The sequence below is a fragment of the Psittacula echo genome (assembly GCF_963264785.1).
Source record: "Psittacula echo genome assembly, chromosome: 10".
Classification (NCBI taxonomy): domain Eukaryota; kingdom Metazoa; phylum Chordata; class Aves; order Psittaciformes; family Psittacidae; genus Psittacula; species Psittacula echo.
The window spans coordinates 19536715-19554317 of record NC_137741.1 but is presented as its reverse complement, the minus strand read 5'-3'; the positions used below and the strand labels follow the sequence as shown (position 1 = coordinate 19554317).

The following is a 17603-nucleotide window of genomic DNA, read 5'->3' as shown; positions in this document are numbered from 1 at the left end:
CTGAGGCTTACGGATTATTATTGCTATTTTTTTCTTCTTGGTTATGACCAAAAGATTCATGCCTTTTAAACCCAAACCATTATGTCAGGGTAGTGGCTTCTGTAAGTTGTAAGTAAAGAAAGAAACCTAACATCGAGCTGGCTAGCGCACCAGTGGAGTGGTTTTGACATCTGGATTTGACATCATCCAGCAGTGCCAGGAATTGGTGTGTCCCTTACCTGCATCCTGGTGAATTCACTTTCTTGGCATTTTGCATCACTCAGGACACAAAGCATTAGCAGTAATCCCAGCTGGTCTCTTAAACCACTGCTCCTTACCATCTTCTGCTCTTTTCAAGTCTTCAATGTGTCTCTTTTCCAAGCTGGCATTTATCACACAACTTCCTATCTAACATGGTACCTATGCAGAACTGCTCTATGATCCCCTGCAGCTCATAAGGCTCCAAGTTCCACCTTGAGCAAGTAATCAGCTGTTGTTACTGTACACTTTCTCATGCCTGTGAACCATCTGATGCCTGCCTAGTTGCTCTCCTATGGAACATAAAGCAAAACCAGAGCAGACCAGCTTGGGTAAATGTCCTTTCAAGGTAGTTTCCAGTCTCATTACTGAGTGGGAGTTGTCTGAAGGATGAAGATGAGAAGGGTGTTTTGGATAGGGTTATTGTTTGATGTGTGCTTTTTGATGTTGTGGGGTTGTTTTACTTTCCCAATGTATTTTAGCCCTTTGAGAAGCTGGAGGAGCTGACATTAGTGAGTCGAGTGGTTTCTTTCCTGTTCAAAGTAGCCAGGATGGCTGCCATAGAAAAAGCCAACCTACAAGGAGCCCAGGGAGCTGGGATTTCAGGGCCAGGAAGACTTGCCTTGACCTACTTGTGGACTCATTGCAAAGCACTCTACATCTGCTGAGATGATGCTGTTATCCTGCTAGTGGGTCCCAAACCCTGGACACATCCTTGCTGCTACAGAGGACAGTGCTTTGTGTAAGGGGAAGGCAGCTGCAGGCAGGCACCAACTGTGCTGGATCTTCAGGTTTGGGCCACATCAGTTCCACCATAAAACCTCCTTCTTACAAATCCTCTGGGTGTGAAAGCCCAGCCCTCAAGAACAGACAGTTCTTTTGGTGAAAATCAACCTAAACCAATAAGCAGTACAACATGTTGTGTAAATCACACGTCTGTCGCGTCGCTCATCCAAAGTAAGGCAAAGAAGTATCTTTTCTGAGTTCATGGATTTAGTGGAGTTTGTATGTGGTTCCTTTTAATCTGCTTCAGTTTAGTCACAGTGCTTTATTTCCTAGGCTTCGTTACGCTTGTGCTCTGACCATATTGATAGTCACTCCTAGTAGTTTACTGAAGACTAGTTTTAATATCCTGATATAGATTTCTTCAATATCCTGCAATGCATTTCTTAGTGCTTTGTTGGATAATGCTAATGCTAAACAGTCTGTCATGCACCAGGGCCCCGAGCTACAGTTTAAAGTTAGCGTAATGCTTTTCATCTTTGTGCAACACAAACTGCTATTATGATTTGGGGTCTTTTTAGGACACTGAGTACCCAAAAGGAGCATTTTGCTTAAAAAGAACTGCGACATGACACAACGATGCTATAAGCTTGCCTCTTCTGGTCTGCTGTTGTGCCTTCTCCCTTCTACTCTCTCTCTTTGTCTAGCCATTGCTCCTCTCTTTTTAATCTGTGGAAAGGAATCAGAACAGTGCAGTGTTTCCATGGAGAACAAAATGCTCAGGAGATCACCTCTGTATCCTTCTGGCTTAGAGACCTATAGAAACAAATGTCAGTTTGCTGAATAAAAAGATGGCACACTGAAGAGACAGGGTTTGATTTGTCACCTCTGGTCCCGTGGCACTATTTGAGCTGTTGAATTTCTGTCAAGGTAGAAGACAACTGTTTTTCAAGTCAAGAGGTCAAACTTCCCTTAGAGACAGAGGGTTGTTGCTCACTGGTGTGCACTGAAGCACTTCTGCACCAGGTGTAGATTTTCTTCTCCAAACAGCAAAAAAGCCTTTGAACATAATATCATTGCCTTAAAAATAAAAGGGAAGAAACCCATGCCCTCAGGCGTTTGACAGGAGGCCAGGCCTCGGAGCACAGCTGGAGACAGGCACACACACAGGTTTCTAACATCTGCTTCTCGTGGGTGGATTGTATTTGGCTTTGGCATTCACATCAAGACGAGGCAAAGGCAGCAGGGGCACGGCTTGATGAAGAGCGTGGTCCAGCACACTGCACCCTGTCCTGCTGGCTCTTTGATTGCAAAGCCCCCCAACAGTGAGGGGCAAAACAGCCATGAGATGAGGGGTGAGAATCCTGGGGTACAGGCATAGCTCTTCCTGTAGGCTTTAGAGAATGGTGCTGATAACGTTGGATTTGGCATCCCAAATCAGGTCATTGCTGCAGAGTACTGGGGATGGCCTTGTGTGGAGTGAAGCCTTCCTCCCACCCTGAGCTCTGGGTGCCTCCAGGCCCTGCCAGGTGAGCTGTGTTGAACAGTACTGCTATTTTAAGATGCAGATAGTGTGTCAGTGCCTGCTGTGCTTTGTGACACAAGGTGCTGTCCCCAGGGCTGAGTCAGCAATGGGGGACACGTCCTTATGCCGCCAGCTGAGCCTCTTCCCAAACACTTGCTCTCAGTAGTGGTTTGAAAGCTTGCTGTTGGCTGGGAGTTGGGAGCGCACCTATTTGCTCCTTGGGTTCACGTCAGAGCCCTTATTAGCTCCAGCTCAAAACCGCATTGAACTTGGGAACAACCCAGAGCTCAGATGATACAAGTGTATCTCAGAAGAGTACTAAGGAAAATGCAGCAGAAAATAGTCCAGTGTGTCCCTCTGAAAGCCCCATTGAAGGGCTCTGGCTCCCTCATGGACGTGCCTTGGTGGGACAGCAGAAGAACACAGTCCCCATCCATGCACCCTGCCCTTCTGGGCTGGTGGCCGCCTGCGTCTGAACCGCGGCGATTTATGACACCCCGAGGAAACTAGTGCCCATTTCAATGCAGCTTTAAGCTGTCAGGCTGTAAATTGTCTTGGTTCAGGAGCTGCTTCAAAGCAGCCTCTCCTTCCTGCAGCAAGGTGAAGGCTTTTTTGGCAAACCCAGCATAAGTCATTTGCTGTTCATGAGTCAAATCCCTGAAATGTCCTCGATCAACAACTAAAAATGGGTCATAAGGAGACAAGGCATCGCTGTCTGGTGAACGAAGCTGCTGACTCCATCAGGCTTCTCCATCTCTTGGCTAAAGCTGCTTCTGCTTTCTCAGTGATTGATTTTCCTCTCTGTTTGCCTTTCTCCATTGTCCTCAGCAGCATCCAGCACACACAAGGTTTCCTGAAGCGATGGGACTTGGACCCAGTGGGCAAACCCACCCGGATCTCCTCCATGTTTCCCTGCTCCTCCCATTGACCCTGTCTCCCAGATGAGTAAAAAGTGTTGATGAGGGTAAGGGAAAGCCACTGTTAAATTTCTTCTAAGCTGCCTCATGTCCAAATCTAGAAGGGTTGCAGTGATCAAGGGAGAGGGAAAGCAAACACCAGCTGGGTGCAAGCAGAGACCTGCAGGCTGGAGGGATGGAGGCACCAGGCAATGATGACTGCAGGTAACACACTGAAGTTTTGGAGCTGGGTCCCTTCACCCAAAACGGTGTCTGCTTGGTCACAAGCAGCAGAACAAAGCATCCTCCACATCAGAAGCAGAGAAATAAAGAAAACCCTATGAAGGGACCAAAAAAGTCTCCATGTGTATGTGGCTAATGTTCAAAAGGATGTTTGTGTGTTGTGTGAGTAGCAGATCCTTCACCAAGCTTGGGACTATTTGAGGCAGTGTTTCATTTATCCATTTCTAATGGTGGCTGACACATTGGCATTCAGCCTAGCGGCATTTATTGGTACCCACATCCCTTGCTTCAACTTAGGGCATTGCAAAAGCAGCCGTTGACTCTTCTTTTTGTCAGAGCTAGATGATGGATGGCGCACATCAGCGAAGCTTAAACACACCCGCTCAGAGGTGAGCCCCTTGGTTTGTCAGACCATGTGTAATGCAAGAGGCACTTGGTTACGGAGCCCTGCAGAGTAACACTGCTCGTTACTTCTCCAAGCTGTGCCAGACAGCAATCTTCCAGAAAACCTCAGACCATATACAGTTAGCCAGCAACACTATGTGAAATCTTTAACCATATTTGAACGAACGGGCTAACTTGGACACGGCAAGGAGGGAAATGCCAGTCTGCCTGACAGCTCGTTTTCATAATGAGAAAGTTGTTCCACTGACAGGAGGACAATAAAAAGCTGTGGCTCTGTAGCAAGATGTTGCCTTTCTTCTAGTTCAGAGCATGCAGAGGAAAGGGCTGCTCCCAAACCTGTGCCCCTGTAGCTGTCCTTTCCCTTCTTTCACTGCTCTTCTTTCACCACTTTTCTTTCTGGGGTGTTGAATCTGCACCCACCCTGTGACCCCTATCCAAATGAGGCTCCAGTTTGCCTTGGTAAATGGCTACTTTCTCCTGAAACGTGCCCTGTTTAAAATAGATTATCCCTTGTGCTTCAGTGGAGCAAGTAATAAAAATGGGTGACCTTTTGTAGTTAAGAGCTATTAATGCACAGTTTATGGGGCTTTTGAGGTACAGGGCATGAAAGTCAAAGTCTTGAGAAATCTTCAGCCCTCTGAATGGGCAGACATCGTCTGCTGATTCCCAAGTCATCAAAGAGCTGTATCTGTATAACCACACTATTGTGTATTTTATAACCAAATAGAAACCACTGTGTATTTTACTGTGTCATTGTGTATTACTATTGTGTATGTAGGGTTGCACAGATTTTAGGTGGCAGAACTCTTTGAGACAGAGATCTTGTCACTGTATGGTTTTGGCAGTGCCATGTCTACGCTGGATGGTGTGCGTATGTTTTCTAGTGATGAGACAACGGGCAGATTCTGGTTTGAAACTCACACAGAATCATGGGCAGGCTTCAAGTTAATGTTATGGGCACCAGAAGAGCACTTTCGCAATCATGGCATCTCACTGTGGAAACTGTGTCTGTGGCGTTATCGCACAATGCTCTTGTAAAGCTGCGTTATTCCGGGGCCAGGGCTCAGCTGTCGGATCTTCGTGGGCTGCCTGAAACATGTGGCTTCTCCACATAAAACAAGGGTTTGTGGCTTTTATCTCCCTGCCCTCCTCTGAGCAATTCTGAAACAATTCTTTTGGCAAAAAAAGTTATGTGCACGCGTTTAAAACGCACACTTCAGAACAATGCTGTGCAGTTCAGTGAACCCTGGAAGCTGCTCCCCGTGTGAAACAAGCTGGTGATTGAGTCCAGGCCCTTGCAGACAGTCTTGAAACCAGCTCCAGAAATGGTGGCTCTGGTTGAAAAACCAGACTGAAGATGAAGAACCGATCTGAGCTCGCGGCGAAACCCTCTGCCTGTGTCACAAACGTTATGTTTGGATTGGGTACCGGTTCTGCAGCAGTTTGTAAGGAACGGCATCTCTTGTTCTTATTTTCACCAGCAGGAACAGAAGATGTTCTTTTAAATCCAGCTTAATTTAGGAGAAGCAGACGGAGGAGACTGAGCTCCTGCTTCACTGCTGGATGGCTTGGAGGGGCATCCTGCTGACAGTGGTCCCGGGCAGGAAACCCAGCACTGCCTCACTGCTGGCTCCCCTCCCGCTGGGAGGCCAACAAAGGCAGCAGCCTTGCTGCAGCAAGCAGAGGGATGCCGTGGTCCTCGCTGGGAGGCTTTCTGCTTTTGGAGGCTGTTATATAGTAATCACAGGCCCTGGTGCCTTGTGCTCAGTCACAGTGGCTCTTCCTAAGCTTGCTGAACTGGAGGGGTAGCAGAGACATGTGCGATGGCCAGTGTGCCCTTCAAACTGTGCCGAGTTGCTAACAGGGCTGGCTGTCAGACAGGGGGATCTTTCATTTGATGTAAGTCAGCTGGATTCCCATGGAGCTCCCCATCACCTGCCAGCTCAGAGCTGCTTGCAGGCTGTTTTGCTAAAGGGCTGTGGGTATTAAATCACCTTAAGTACTGGGTGTCTTCAGCATGACCCTGGAAAAAGCTGTTAGTGAGCATCACTCTGGAGCACTCGTTAAAATCCAAGCCTGGAGGAGAGATGACTGTGCCATCAGGTTACACAACAGTGATTCAACCATCACCTTGCCATTTGTGCTGTTTGCAAACCAGGCGACACCAGTGGGACTTGAGGAGATCCAAGCTTTGATCCAGTGTGTCCGCATGGATTCAGTGAGGCCAAGTGGATGGGATGAGCTCACTCTCCGAGGTTTGAATAAACTGTGTTTCAGACATCCCTGCCAGCATGAGGTGGTGTGCGGCTGCCACCTCCTAGGGGCAGATCACCACTGATTTGGAAGGGGTTTTAGGAGTGTGTCCTGAGCAATGCACAGCAGCATTGTTGTGGCAGCCGGGAGGAGGGCTCACTAGCAGAGAAATCAGAAACCCAATATACTCCTAGTTTTCCGTCGGTTTTCATTAGCTGATACTGATGCTGCTGGCACAGAAGTGGTGTTCCTATCAGTTGTTAGGAAAGCGTAAAGCAGGCTGATTTCTAAATGCAGTTGTGAATGAAGCTCTGTCACTTCAAGGCTGTTCCTGGCACTGCAGGTTCAAAGGGCTGCAGCTTTGGCATAGGCAGTTCAGCAGCTGGCCTTGTCTTGGGGATTTTATCCAGCATTCCCAGCTCCCTGCTCGCCCCTTTCCAGAAGATGTATTCTTGCCACAGGTGTGAGGGATCAGGAACAGCAAGCGTGGCCTTTTGCCATCAAAAGGGAGCTGTGTCCCTCCTCATCTAACATGATGCTGCTTAAGCTGGAAGTGCCAAAAGTCTTGAAATGACTGTGTTTTGAAAACACCCTCCACCTCTTTACAGGCAGGGAAGAACTGCAGCAGCAGCAGCTCTCATGAGGCCAAATCTTTGCCTAATTAAATTCACAGTAATCTCCTGTGAAGGCTCGGACAGATTTAGGGCTTTGCACTGATGTGACCACTCTGGTACTGTCCTTCAGCCCAGACCTGTTACTGACAGTGTCTCCGTGTAGGGCACTGTGTACCTGCTATGGGGACGGGGTTCCAGAAGCATCTTGCAGCAAAAGAAAGCTGTGCTGGTGATGGGGGCAAGGCTGAAGGGCTGGATCCTGCAGCCAGATCCACTGGGGCCAATCCTTTCCCTGGGATTCTTGCAGAATCCGGTATTGGAGACCTGGTCTGGTGTGTGCTTCAAGGTCACTGCTGTCCCCATCCCATCTGGCAGAGAGGCTACACTGCTCTGGCTTTATTTCTGATGTTGGAATGATGTTGGGATGATGTGTGGATGCCTGGGCTGCAGCTGGAGCTTCTCCAAGCAGAGGGGTTCTTCTCCGCCCTCCCTGTAGGCAGCAGCTTGTGGTAGCCTTTCCAAGTGTTTTGGGACCCAAAGGGTTTGTCATCCGTCATGGCTTGCGACTCCTACAAAACCACTGGATGTGGAAAGTAGCTCCCAAATAGGAATCTGTGAATTCCATAGACAGAAGTATTTCTAAATGATTACATTAGTGCTTCTTGAAAACACATGGTGGAAAATCACGCCGCAGTCCAGAAGAGGTCTTCTCTTTCTGCTCATCATCTCCATGAAACTGCCCTCCAAGGGTCATGTGCTGTTCCTCTGAATTCTTAACACTTAGCATGAGAAAGAGCAGATACAGACTTCCAAGGCTGCAGCTCTTTCTTTCGTGGGGCTGTTGAAATTCATAATGAAACCCAGGTTTTCCTTGAACTCTGTACCACAGAGTCCCCAAGTGTGGAGCTGACAGCAAGGAAAAGAAAGCCCAAGACGTGGTATATTCAGTCTATTCGGTGGGCCAGAAATTTGGCATCATCCCTGAGCCCGGCCTTTAAATCAACAGATCAGTGGCGAGTCGCTGTATCCTGGGTTTTGTTTGGATCTGGGACAGAGCCTGACCCTCTCTGCTGGAGTGGGAGAGCTGAATCATTTGCCCTGTGGGTCAAAGCCTTAATTTAAGCAAGGGAGAGCCATGTGCAGCGCAGCAGCTTGCACCAGGACTCCTAATTTGGAAGTTATGCTAGACACAGACTTTGAGCAGACTTTCTCAAGCAATAGCAATGATAATCATTAGCACCTATAATATTGTGCTGCTTTAACATCCGTAGCATAGAACATTTGTTACTATTCAGTGGTGTCTTATTTGGTTTTGTTTCTGTTAAATCAGAACCTTCTGGAAGAAAACCCTGTAGCTGCATCCAGCCCTCCTGTAGTTTGCTTGGGTAAATCTAAAATGGCACATTCTGCTTTATCTGGTTACTGCTAAAGTACAAAATGCTTTCAGGTTGTGTCTGGTTTGTGGTTTTAATACATCAGTCTGTCTCTAGAGGAGTTCCAGGTCTCATGGAGTGCACAATGGCACCTGTATAGTTTGCTCGTCAGATACACCCAAGGGGAAGAATGTTTCACTAAATGGGGCAACTGTCTTCTTTTGAGAGTGTTTTGTGTTTGCACTACTCTTTTCTTTACACACCAGGTCTGATACAACTCGTCCCCCTTATCCAGAATAGGGGAGACATGAAGTAATCCTGCCTTCATGACTAAGAGGAGACCAGGCTCCTCTGTCTTCACCTAAATTTAGACCAGGAAGATGAAGCTCAGTTTAATACAGGGCCACGAGAGGTTCTCTTCTGCCTCAGTTCCAGGTGCTCTGGGTTGCTCCTGTGTGTAGGTTTTGGGTAATGAGGTTGTCAAGCTCAGAGGTGAAGTACACGATGCCAGTTTTGAAGACACATTCACCCTTGCAGCTTTTCTTCTTTCTCTTGCCAAGCTGGGAGCACTTTAGAGGCTGCTTGGTTTGAGAAACCGTAAATGAATAAGTAATTTTTAAGCTCTTTTGCTTGCTTAAACAAGAAAGGATTGGGAGAAGGACAGTTGTTTAATTAGACAGCTACTTGGTATTGTTAACAAAAGACTGAACTCCAGCAGTACCTCCTAATTCACAGATTCCTTGGGAATTCAATGACCTTGAGTTTGCTGTGCTTGAAATTTGCCTTCGATACTTGGCTTCCCTTCTGGAGTACTTTGGAGAGGAGAGTGGTGCAGAAGGCGCTGTGAGGCTCGAGTGAGACAGGCTCTGTTTTGGTAATATCATATAAGAAGAAGCAATTGTGTTGTACAAAACAAACTCCTTGCTTCAGAGGATGCCTGGAGTTACTGCACTTAGAGGTCGCAGTGTATCCCAGCCGGATCTGCCTCTGCTCCTGCAGCAGTGTGCTGTGGAATACCGAGTGCTGCCTGTTGGGGATGTCCAGCTGATTCTCTTGCCCCTCTTTAATTTATGAAACAAAGCGAATGTGAACCCGTGGTACATGATGAAATCTGTGTGAGAAGTCACTCGTCTGAGGAATCACAGCATTTAACTGTGCTCCAGAGCTCGGGATCAGCTGAGAGGGAAGTCTGATCTCCCAGCACCGAGTGGTGTTTCCTGCATCCTTTCCTATAGTGGCAACTGGGGAGGTTACAGGGGTGAACGAGTGGCCAAGTTCACTGGAAATGAGTGTTTATCCATTACTTCCCTGTGTTTGTCTCCACCATAATAACTCTGCTCAGGAGTCACTTTAGTAATGTCAGTGGTTGGCTGGGGGATCGCACATAGAATCATAGAATCATAGAATAGTTAGGGTTGGAAAGGACCTTAAGATCGCATCGGGATTTAAAACAGAAAGAGCATCGTTAATAAGAACCCTGAATACCCAGAGCTGTATCCAGGGAGGTCACTACAGGGTCCCCATCCACAAAAAGCAAGTCAGCAATAAAGAAAGACCCACTTGCTTCTTTCCATTGAGTCTCCATGCAAAATTCTTTATTAACTTGGCTTTGAAAATCAGAAACCCAGTGATCTGTTTTGTTTGATCACTCCAAAGTGGCAAAGCTGTGTTAGTGCAGCGCCAGTTATTTCATACCCACTTGGGATGTGAGTGCAAAACATCTTTTCCTTTCACTTAACCAACTGACAGGAGCTGCCCCCTCGCACCACTGCAGCTGCATCTGTGGCAGGAGGAGCGAGGAGGAGATGGGGATGAGCATCCTGCATACTTTTGGCAGCAGAGCTGTGGGGCAGGGTAAGAACAGCTCTGCACCAGCTCTGGAGGGGGACCTGCAGGCTCTTGTCCTCCCAGCTGAGGTGCTCACGTGCTAGGTGACATTAGCCATCTTTCAAGCTTTTAATTCCTTTGGCTTTGTATTTAAAGCACATCTTGGGCATTTCGAAGCCTGCCATACAACATGTCTTGCCCATGGTTGCTTTTCATGAGACCTGTGGGGCTGCGTTTTCAGGGCTGTGGTAGTACAATCTGGAGCTGTGAGAGAAAGCCCTCGGGGGCTGATCCGTGGCTGCGGGCCAGTTTCTGCATAAACTGGTCTTATTTTTAAAGTCCATTTTCTCCAGTACACTTTTTTTGGCCTGCAAAAGACTTCTTCATTTAAAACGGAGAACGTAACACTCTCTCCTTTCAGTTGGTCCTTTGGACACGAGCCAGTAGTGCCCACAACAGCTGTACCACAGTTTAAACATTCAGTCTCTAATGGTTTGGGGAACATTAGGGTTTTTAAGGCTTCAACAGGTCTAGAGTAAATAGTGGTCAATAAAGAGTAGCTCTTCTTTGTATCCCTATGTTCTCAGTGCTCTGCGCTAGAATAAAGCATGCTTACAATATAATCATTGCAAAATTAATGTCCATGAAAGGTTCTTTTTTTGAAGAGAATCCCAGAGAAACCTGTTTGACTAGAAGAAGAGTTTGCAAGAGTTCAACTCACAAGAGTCTGGTAACAGGCATGGGGAAGCTTGCACGTAGTGTCTGTGAGAGACGTGCGTGTTCTGGACTTGTGTCGCTCCCTACGTGTGTGTTTAATGGTGGAGCAAATAAATTACAGGTATTGCTTTCTCTGCTGTCTTCTTCTACCCATCTGTTAAGGAGACACACAAGAGGTAACTACGATTTTCTTCTCTTCCTTGGTTTACAGTATTGTGTGGAGTCAAAAGCCCATGTGTGCTAATACATGCATAGAGTTCTGGACCCAAATGAGGTAAAAACCACATTAGCAGTGATGGGCGATGGTTGGGCATTGCCCTTGTTAAGTGATTGAGCCCAATGCTGAGGACTATCACTGCCTAAATAATAGAAACAGATTAGTGTTGGTGGAGCTGTCAAACCATATGGAAGGAACTGCTCATTTCTTTCAAGTTGTGTAGATGTGGGTGAGAAAAAACAATCCACGTGGAGCTCCTTCTCATGAAGGAAAGCCCATGGGCATCACAGCGCTTCTGTGGCTTTGGGTCAGTGTTCGCAGGCACCTTGACCCAGGAAGGGTTAAATTGCCCTGCTGGCTGCTGGCCACTTGCACTTCATCAACAGCACTTCATGCCACTGTGCAGAAATAGTTTGTAAGTCATTGTACTCTCTGCAGGGAGTTGATTAACCCCTTCCATGTGTAGGGTGTCCCTTGGCTCCTAGATGGGCGATCAGGACTGCAGGGTGCTGGCACATCCCATGCCTGCTGCAGCTTGCTGAATGCGAGGAGACAAGAGGGATGCTGGGATAGGAGAGGGGGAGACTTCGTAGGAAAAACAATGGAAGTGCCAGCCTGGCAAGGCATTGCTCTGAAAACCAGGATTATATAAAAGCCTGGCTGCTCTGGTGCTTCTCATTAGCAGGGTTGGCCGGAGCGCAGGGTTTGTTACAGTTGTCACCTTTTTGGCTGGAGCAAGGTGGCCGTTGGTAGATGTTTCAGTTGTAAATTGCTTTGCCTCGAAGCAAAAGTCTCGCTGAGATTTGTTTTATTTCCAGCTCCGTTTTCAAAGTTAGCTTGTGTTTTGGAAAAGGCAAGGAATGGTATTAAAAGGTCACAAGTTAAGCAGCCCAGCTCAGAAGTTACTCCTGCATGGCAAGCCAGAGCTTCAAAATACACTTGTTAATCTGACTTAGGGCCATTTGTTAGGGATTCGTATCTTTACTTCCATTGGGAAGTTTCATAACATTTTCCTACCCATCGGTATTCTATTAAAACTGCATTGTGTAACCTAAAAGCTTTTCTGCTTCTCATGGTTTCCTCTTGTAGCTAGTTCAGAATGCCCTAGATAGCAATTTCGGAGTAAATGCATTCAGGCTGCATGGGCTTGATGTTGTTTTCGTATAAATTCAAAGCAAGGTTTGAAATTCAGCCTTATTGTCAAATTTCCTTTAAATAAAAGTCGCCTAATGACATGATTTAAGGATTTTTATCGAGTGGTGCAACTCTTGTAGGAAAGCCTGTGCCTGTAGTTGTGTTGTAGTTCAAATGTCAGTTAAATCTCTTACCATATGCATTTAATACTTCTAGTTCTCTTTGTGTATCGTGTTAGAGAGGATAGATGAGCGGAGTCAGTGAAAATACACGTGTGGGTCCTGCAGTGTTGGTCTGATCTTGCTGTGTGAGCTCCCCATTGTAATAAATTCTTCTTACAGGACTGACTGTAAGTGGGTGTGATTTGAGGTCTACAGCCCGTAACAGGAGCAGTGAGGTTCAAAGTGGACAAAAAATGAAGTGTTATTAGTAGAGGAAACAATATTAGGGATACAAATGAAGAACAGTCTTTGGATGAGTGGAAAAACGTGCTTCTGGGGAAAGCATGAGGCTCACTCAGCTTGGATAACTCTGCTAAACACAGGATTAGACCACTGAACCTCTGCCTGTAGCACGCTCTTCAATCTTGCATGACTTCTGAAGGGATATACATCTTGACAGGCAGCTCATCTGTGGCTTGCCAGGAGGCCATCGCCAAGATGTTCTCCTTTGGCCACGTTGCTGTATGGGATCTATCTAATAAGAGGCAGCTGTTGGCCTGAATTGCTCATAGGCAGCGTGAAAGCAGCAGGGATCACTTGGGGGTGAGCAGGCAACAAGGTGAAGTTGAGCAAGAAAGGAGAAGGGGTGGGGGATTGGTGGTGACCCATGACAAGAATTGCCCTTCCTTTCCCAGCCTGGCTGGAATTCCTCCCTCCCTCCTTTGAAATGAATTACATTTGCTGGGATTCAGATCCACACGAGCCGCTCCAAGCAGAGGCAGGTCACTCCTGTGCTGTCCGCAGGGATACGCTGAACTTCACGTTTCAGCGTGCGCACATCTGGTTTGGTAAGGTAGCAGCAATGAAATCCAGGTGTGCGTTTATCCCTTAGATTCAGCGTCTGCCCACAGTAATGGGAAAAATGCAAGTGCAGGCCTGATAAAACAGGGCTTGAGCTGGGTCTGACCAGCTGGTAGAAGCATCACTCGTGCTGCCTGTGATTTCCTTTTAGTGCTGTGGTTAATTGCCATCGTATTTGAGTCATTCTCTTGCTTGTCCTTTGGATCTTAGATCTTTGCTAATCTTTATGGCCTTTTTGCATGTGCTTTATCGACTTATTACAGATAACAAATTCTGCTGCTGATAATGTAGGCTGGACCCTATATTGAATGAAGCAGTCATGTCAGGTCCTGGGGCACTGTTGTGACATGGAATCAGCCTGTGATCTTTCTAAATGCCCATTGTCTGGTGTAAACTTTGGCCTTGAGGGGTTGGGGGGAGGAGGGTTTGCCTTGTTTCTGGTTTGTTTTTCCAGTTTGTATTCCACGTTATCACCCTGCCTTGCACGAGCATTTCATTCAGCTACTGCCTGAGCAACTGAAGACTGTAAAGCTGGTTTGTCTGCTTAAGTTGTGGCTTTCCATTAGGCTGGTGAATATAACTGTAATCTCACTATCTTCTTGTTTTGAAACAGCAATTTCCACTCTAAGGATGCTTTTACCCTAGTGTATGTACACATCCTGTCTTGCCTGGAACTACTGCTCAGAATCTCAGATGCATTTTGCTTTCTATTGGCATATTTAAATGACAGGGGGACCATAGCTTTGCATTGTAGCACTTGAGAGAATGTATTTGGCATCTTGACTAAAACATTTAGCAAGGATTTTTAATGCTTAAACAGCGTTCGGGTATAACAGCAATCAAGTAAGATGCGTGATTGCTGTGTACGTGGATCCTTTTTTATTGTTCGTTATTATTAAATCCATGGGAAGCAGACAAAGAGGAAGAGTTTTGTAATGAACCCTTCATGGGCTTTTTTCCTGGTGATGCTTTGGTGTTGTGAAAAAGTGTGCTTGCAGTGGACTTCCTGCTCAGTTGTGCCGACGGTGCTATCTCTGGAATGGGCTGTAGTAATCCCAAATCCACGGTGGATGTTTCTTTCACCAGTTTACAATGCGTAATCCTCTTTAATTTCCTTGAATAGCAGCTGGTATTGCTACAACCTGTGCCTAAACCCAAGAACAGCTTAGTCAGAAAGCCTTTGGGCCCTGCGAGCAAGGAGGAGTCTTCTCCCATTGTGGGCTAACTTTCCCAAGGACAGCACTGCTGAGACTTTAACTTCTCCCATCTCTCTTCTAGATGCAGCAGCTGTTCTATGAAAACTATGAGAAGAACAAGAAAGGTTATATCCGAGACCTGCGGAACAGCAAGATCCACAGAGCCATAACACTGCACCCCAACAAGAACCCCCCGTACCAGTACAGGCTGCACAGCTACATGTTGAGCCGCAAGATCGCCGAGCTGCGCCACCGCACCGTGCAGCTGCACCGGGAGATTGTCCTCATGAGCAAATACAGCAACACAGAAATCCACAAGGATGACCTGCAGCTGGGGATGCCACCTTCCTTCATGCGATTCCAGCCCCGCCACCGGGAAGAAATCTTGGAGTGGGAGTTTCTGACAGGCAAGTATTTGTATTCAGGTGCCGACGGGCAGCCCCCTCGGAGAGGAATAGACTCTTCCCAGCGTGAAGCGCTGGATGACATTGTCATGCAGGTGATGGAAATGATCAACGCCAACGCCAAGACCCGGGGGAGGATCATAGATTTCAAGGAAATACAGTATGGCTACCGCAGAGTGAATCCCATGTACGGAGCGGAGTACGTTCTGGACTTGCTGCTGCTGTACAAAAAGCATAAGGGGAAGAAGATGACCGTCCCCGTCAGGAGGCATGCGTACTTGCAGCAGACCTTCAGCAAGATCCAGTTCATGGAGCACGAGGAGATGGACGCCAAAGAGCTGGCCAGCAAAATCAACCAGGATTCTGGATCCTTGTCTTTCCTCTCCAACTCGCTGAAGATGTTTGTTCCCTTCCAGCTCAGCAGATCGAAAGTGGAGAGGAAGGAACTCAAAGACAAGAAGATCAACATCCTGATCCCTCTCTCCGGGCGATTTGACATGTTCACAAGGTTCATGGGGAACTTTGAAAAGACATGCCTCATTCCAAACCAGAACGTCAAGCTGGTTGTCCTGCTTTTCAATTCCAACTCCAACCCTGACAAAGCAAAGCAGATCGAGCTGATGAGAGATTATCGCTCCAAATACCCCAAGGCTGACATGCAGGTTTTACCGGTGTCGGGGGAGTTCTCGAGGGCACTGGCTCTGGAAGTCGGATCTTCTCAGTTCCAGAATGAGTCTTTACTTTTCTTCTGTGATGTTGACTTAGTGTTTACTACAGAATTCCTCCAGCGGTGTCGAGCCAATACAGTTTTGGGTCAACAAGTATACTTCCCCATCATTTTTAGCCAGTATGATCCAAAGATTGTTTATAGTGGAAAAGTTCCTAGTGACAATCATTTTGCCTTCACCCAGAAAACAGGTTTCTGGAGGAACTATGGCTTTGGTATTACCTGTATTTACAAAGGTGATCTTCTTCGAGCAGGTGGCTTTGATGTCTCCATCCAAGGCTGGGGCCTTGAAGACGTAGACCTGTTTAACAAAGTCATTCAAGCTGGCTTAAAAACTTTCCGAAGCCAAGAGATTGGAGTGGTCCATGTGCATCACCCTGTTTTCTGTGACCCTAATCTTGATCCAAAACAATACAAAATGTGCTTGGGGTCCAAAGCTTCAACATATGGGTCCACACAGCAGCTGGCTGAGATATGGTTTGAGAAAAATGACCCAAATTTGGGGAGAAGCAGCAATACGAATGGCTCCGTGAGGACAGCCTAATGTCCAGCTATGCTGGAAAAGACTTTTTTTTTAATTATCTAATTTATTTTTTGGGGAAAAAAAAAAAAAAAGGAAGTTTTTTGATAATTCTCTTTTAAAAGACCACACAGGATATATTTTAGAAATCATCGTTGTTTTCGTACAAAGCTCTCATTTGGAGAAGAACAAAGCCCTCGGGTTTCTTTGTTGTGGTGGTTTGGGTTTGGAACAAAACTCCGATCAATCTTTGCCTTCAGACAACCCCAGAGTTCCTGATCGACGGAGATCTGACTCGAATTGCAGTTTCCTTAAGAACAAAAGATTGTTTCCTGCTTTGTTCCGTCGCTGTCGTCGTTGTTGGGATTCTGTACGTCGGGACCTTGCAAGTGACAAACCGGTGTCTACACGTGCGGTTGTGACTGCTGCCGCGCACTGCTTCTGCTGCTCTTGTTAAGGATGGCCAGGAGTTCTTGAACTGGGTTTGACCCAACCCAGTCAGTGTGGTGGTGCTGAGGGGGTCAATCACAGGAGGGGGTTTTCCCTAAAGGCTGATTATTCCAGTGAAAAAATACACTTCCAGACAACTCCAAGGCAGGGCAGAAAGTGAGCACAACCTCCTGTCCCGTCAGTCCCTGCCGGAATCATTGTCTTTTCTGTTCGGTCCATATATTGATGTAAGGATCCATGGTGGGTTCTGGGTGTTATCCTCAACTGTCCTGTCTAGAGTCGATGTGGTCAAGGGATGCCGGAGCAGAATGAGGGAGGGGAAATGGGAATCTCTTGCAGCAAAGCGCCGGCACGCAGCAAACAACAGGAGATCCCTGAGGAGAGTCTCCTCCAGCGAGTGTGCTGCACCCGATGGCATCGCTGTTCGGTCGGGTTCGTGATGTGACTGGGAACAGTTACGACATTGGATTTACTAGGTTTGCTTTGGGACTATGTTTTTTCCTGTATCGGATAGACCGTTAATTTATTTAATATCCATTGGTTTAGGTTCTTGACCTCTCCTTGAATATCTGTTAGTCATTTGAATATTTTATATATATATATGTGTGTGTAAATATATATATATATATTAGGAATGTATTGCATCTTCTCACTGATAAGGTAGTGTACATCAGACTTGCAGTAAATGATCTCCAAAGATTACTTTCTACAATATTTTTTCATGAATCTTTTTTTTTTCCCCAAAAAAACTGTTCTTCAACGTTTTTTGGGAATGCCTGCAGTAAGCTTAGGAATTGCTTTGGGATTCTAAGAGGAACTGGGGATGGGGAGGCCGAACACAAGGGAAGTGCGATCCCCGTGAATGAGCACCTAGCAAGGTAAGAGAAAACACACAAAATAAAGTGCCTTAAAGCCAGAAAGGGAACCCTTTACCTGAGACTTAGTGGGTGGACACTGGCACTGCAGCAGATGCTCTGCTGGGACCTGCCTGTAAATACCTGGCTCAGCAGAAACAAGAAGCAGAAACCAGCAAACAAGTCTATTTTTCTATGGTATCCTCCATGACCATCTTGTGTCATTGCTCTCAGCTCCTGCTCTTTGGGAAGTGGAGACCAGGGAA

At 46.7% G+C, this 17603-nt stretch overlaps 1 protein-coding gene across 1 annotated transcript in view; it reads left to right on the top strand.

Moving 5' to 3' along the window:
• CHSY1 (chondroitin sulfate synthase 1) overlaps positions 1-16473 on the top strand; it is a gene marked incomplete at its 5' end in the record, with an annotated part of 73631 nt that extends 57158 nt beyond the window's left edge. The window contains one exon of the mRNA XM_080626672.1: positions 14465-16473. Within this exon, the coding sequence (XP_080482798.1) occupies positions 14465-16057 (1593 nt within the window). The 3' untranslated portion in view covers positions 16058-16473. The remainder of the gene's footprint in view (positions 1-14464) is intronic.
• Positions 16474-17603: the final 1130 nt, after the last annotated feature.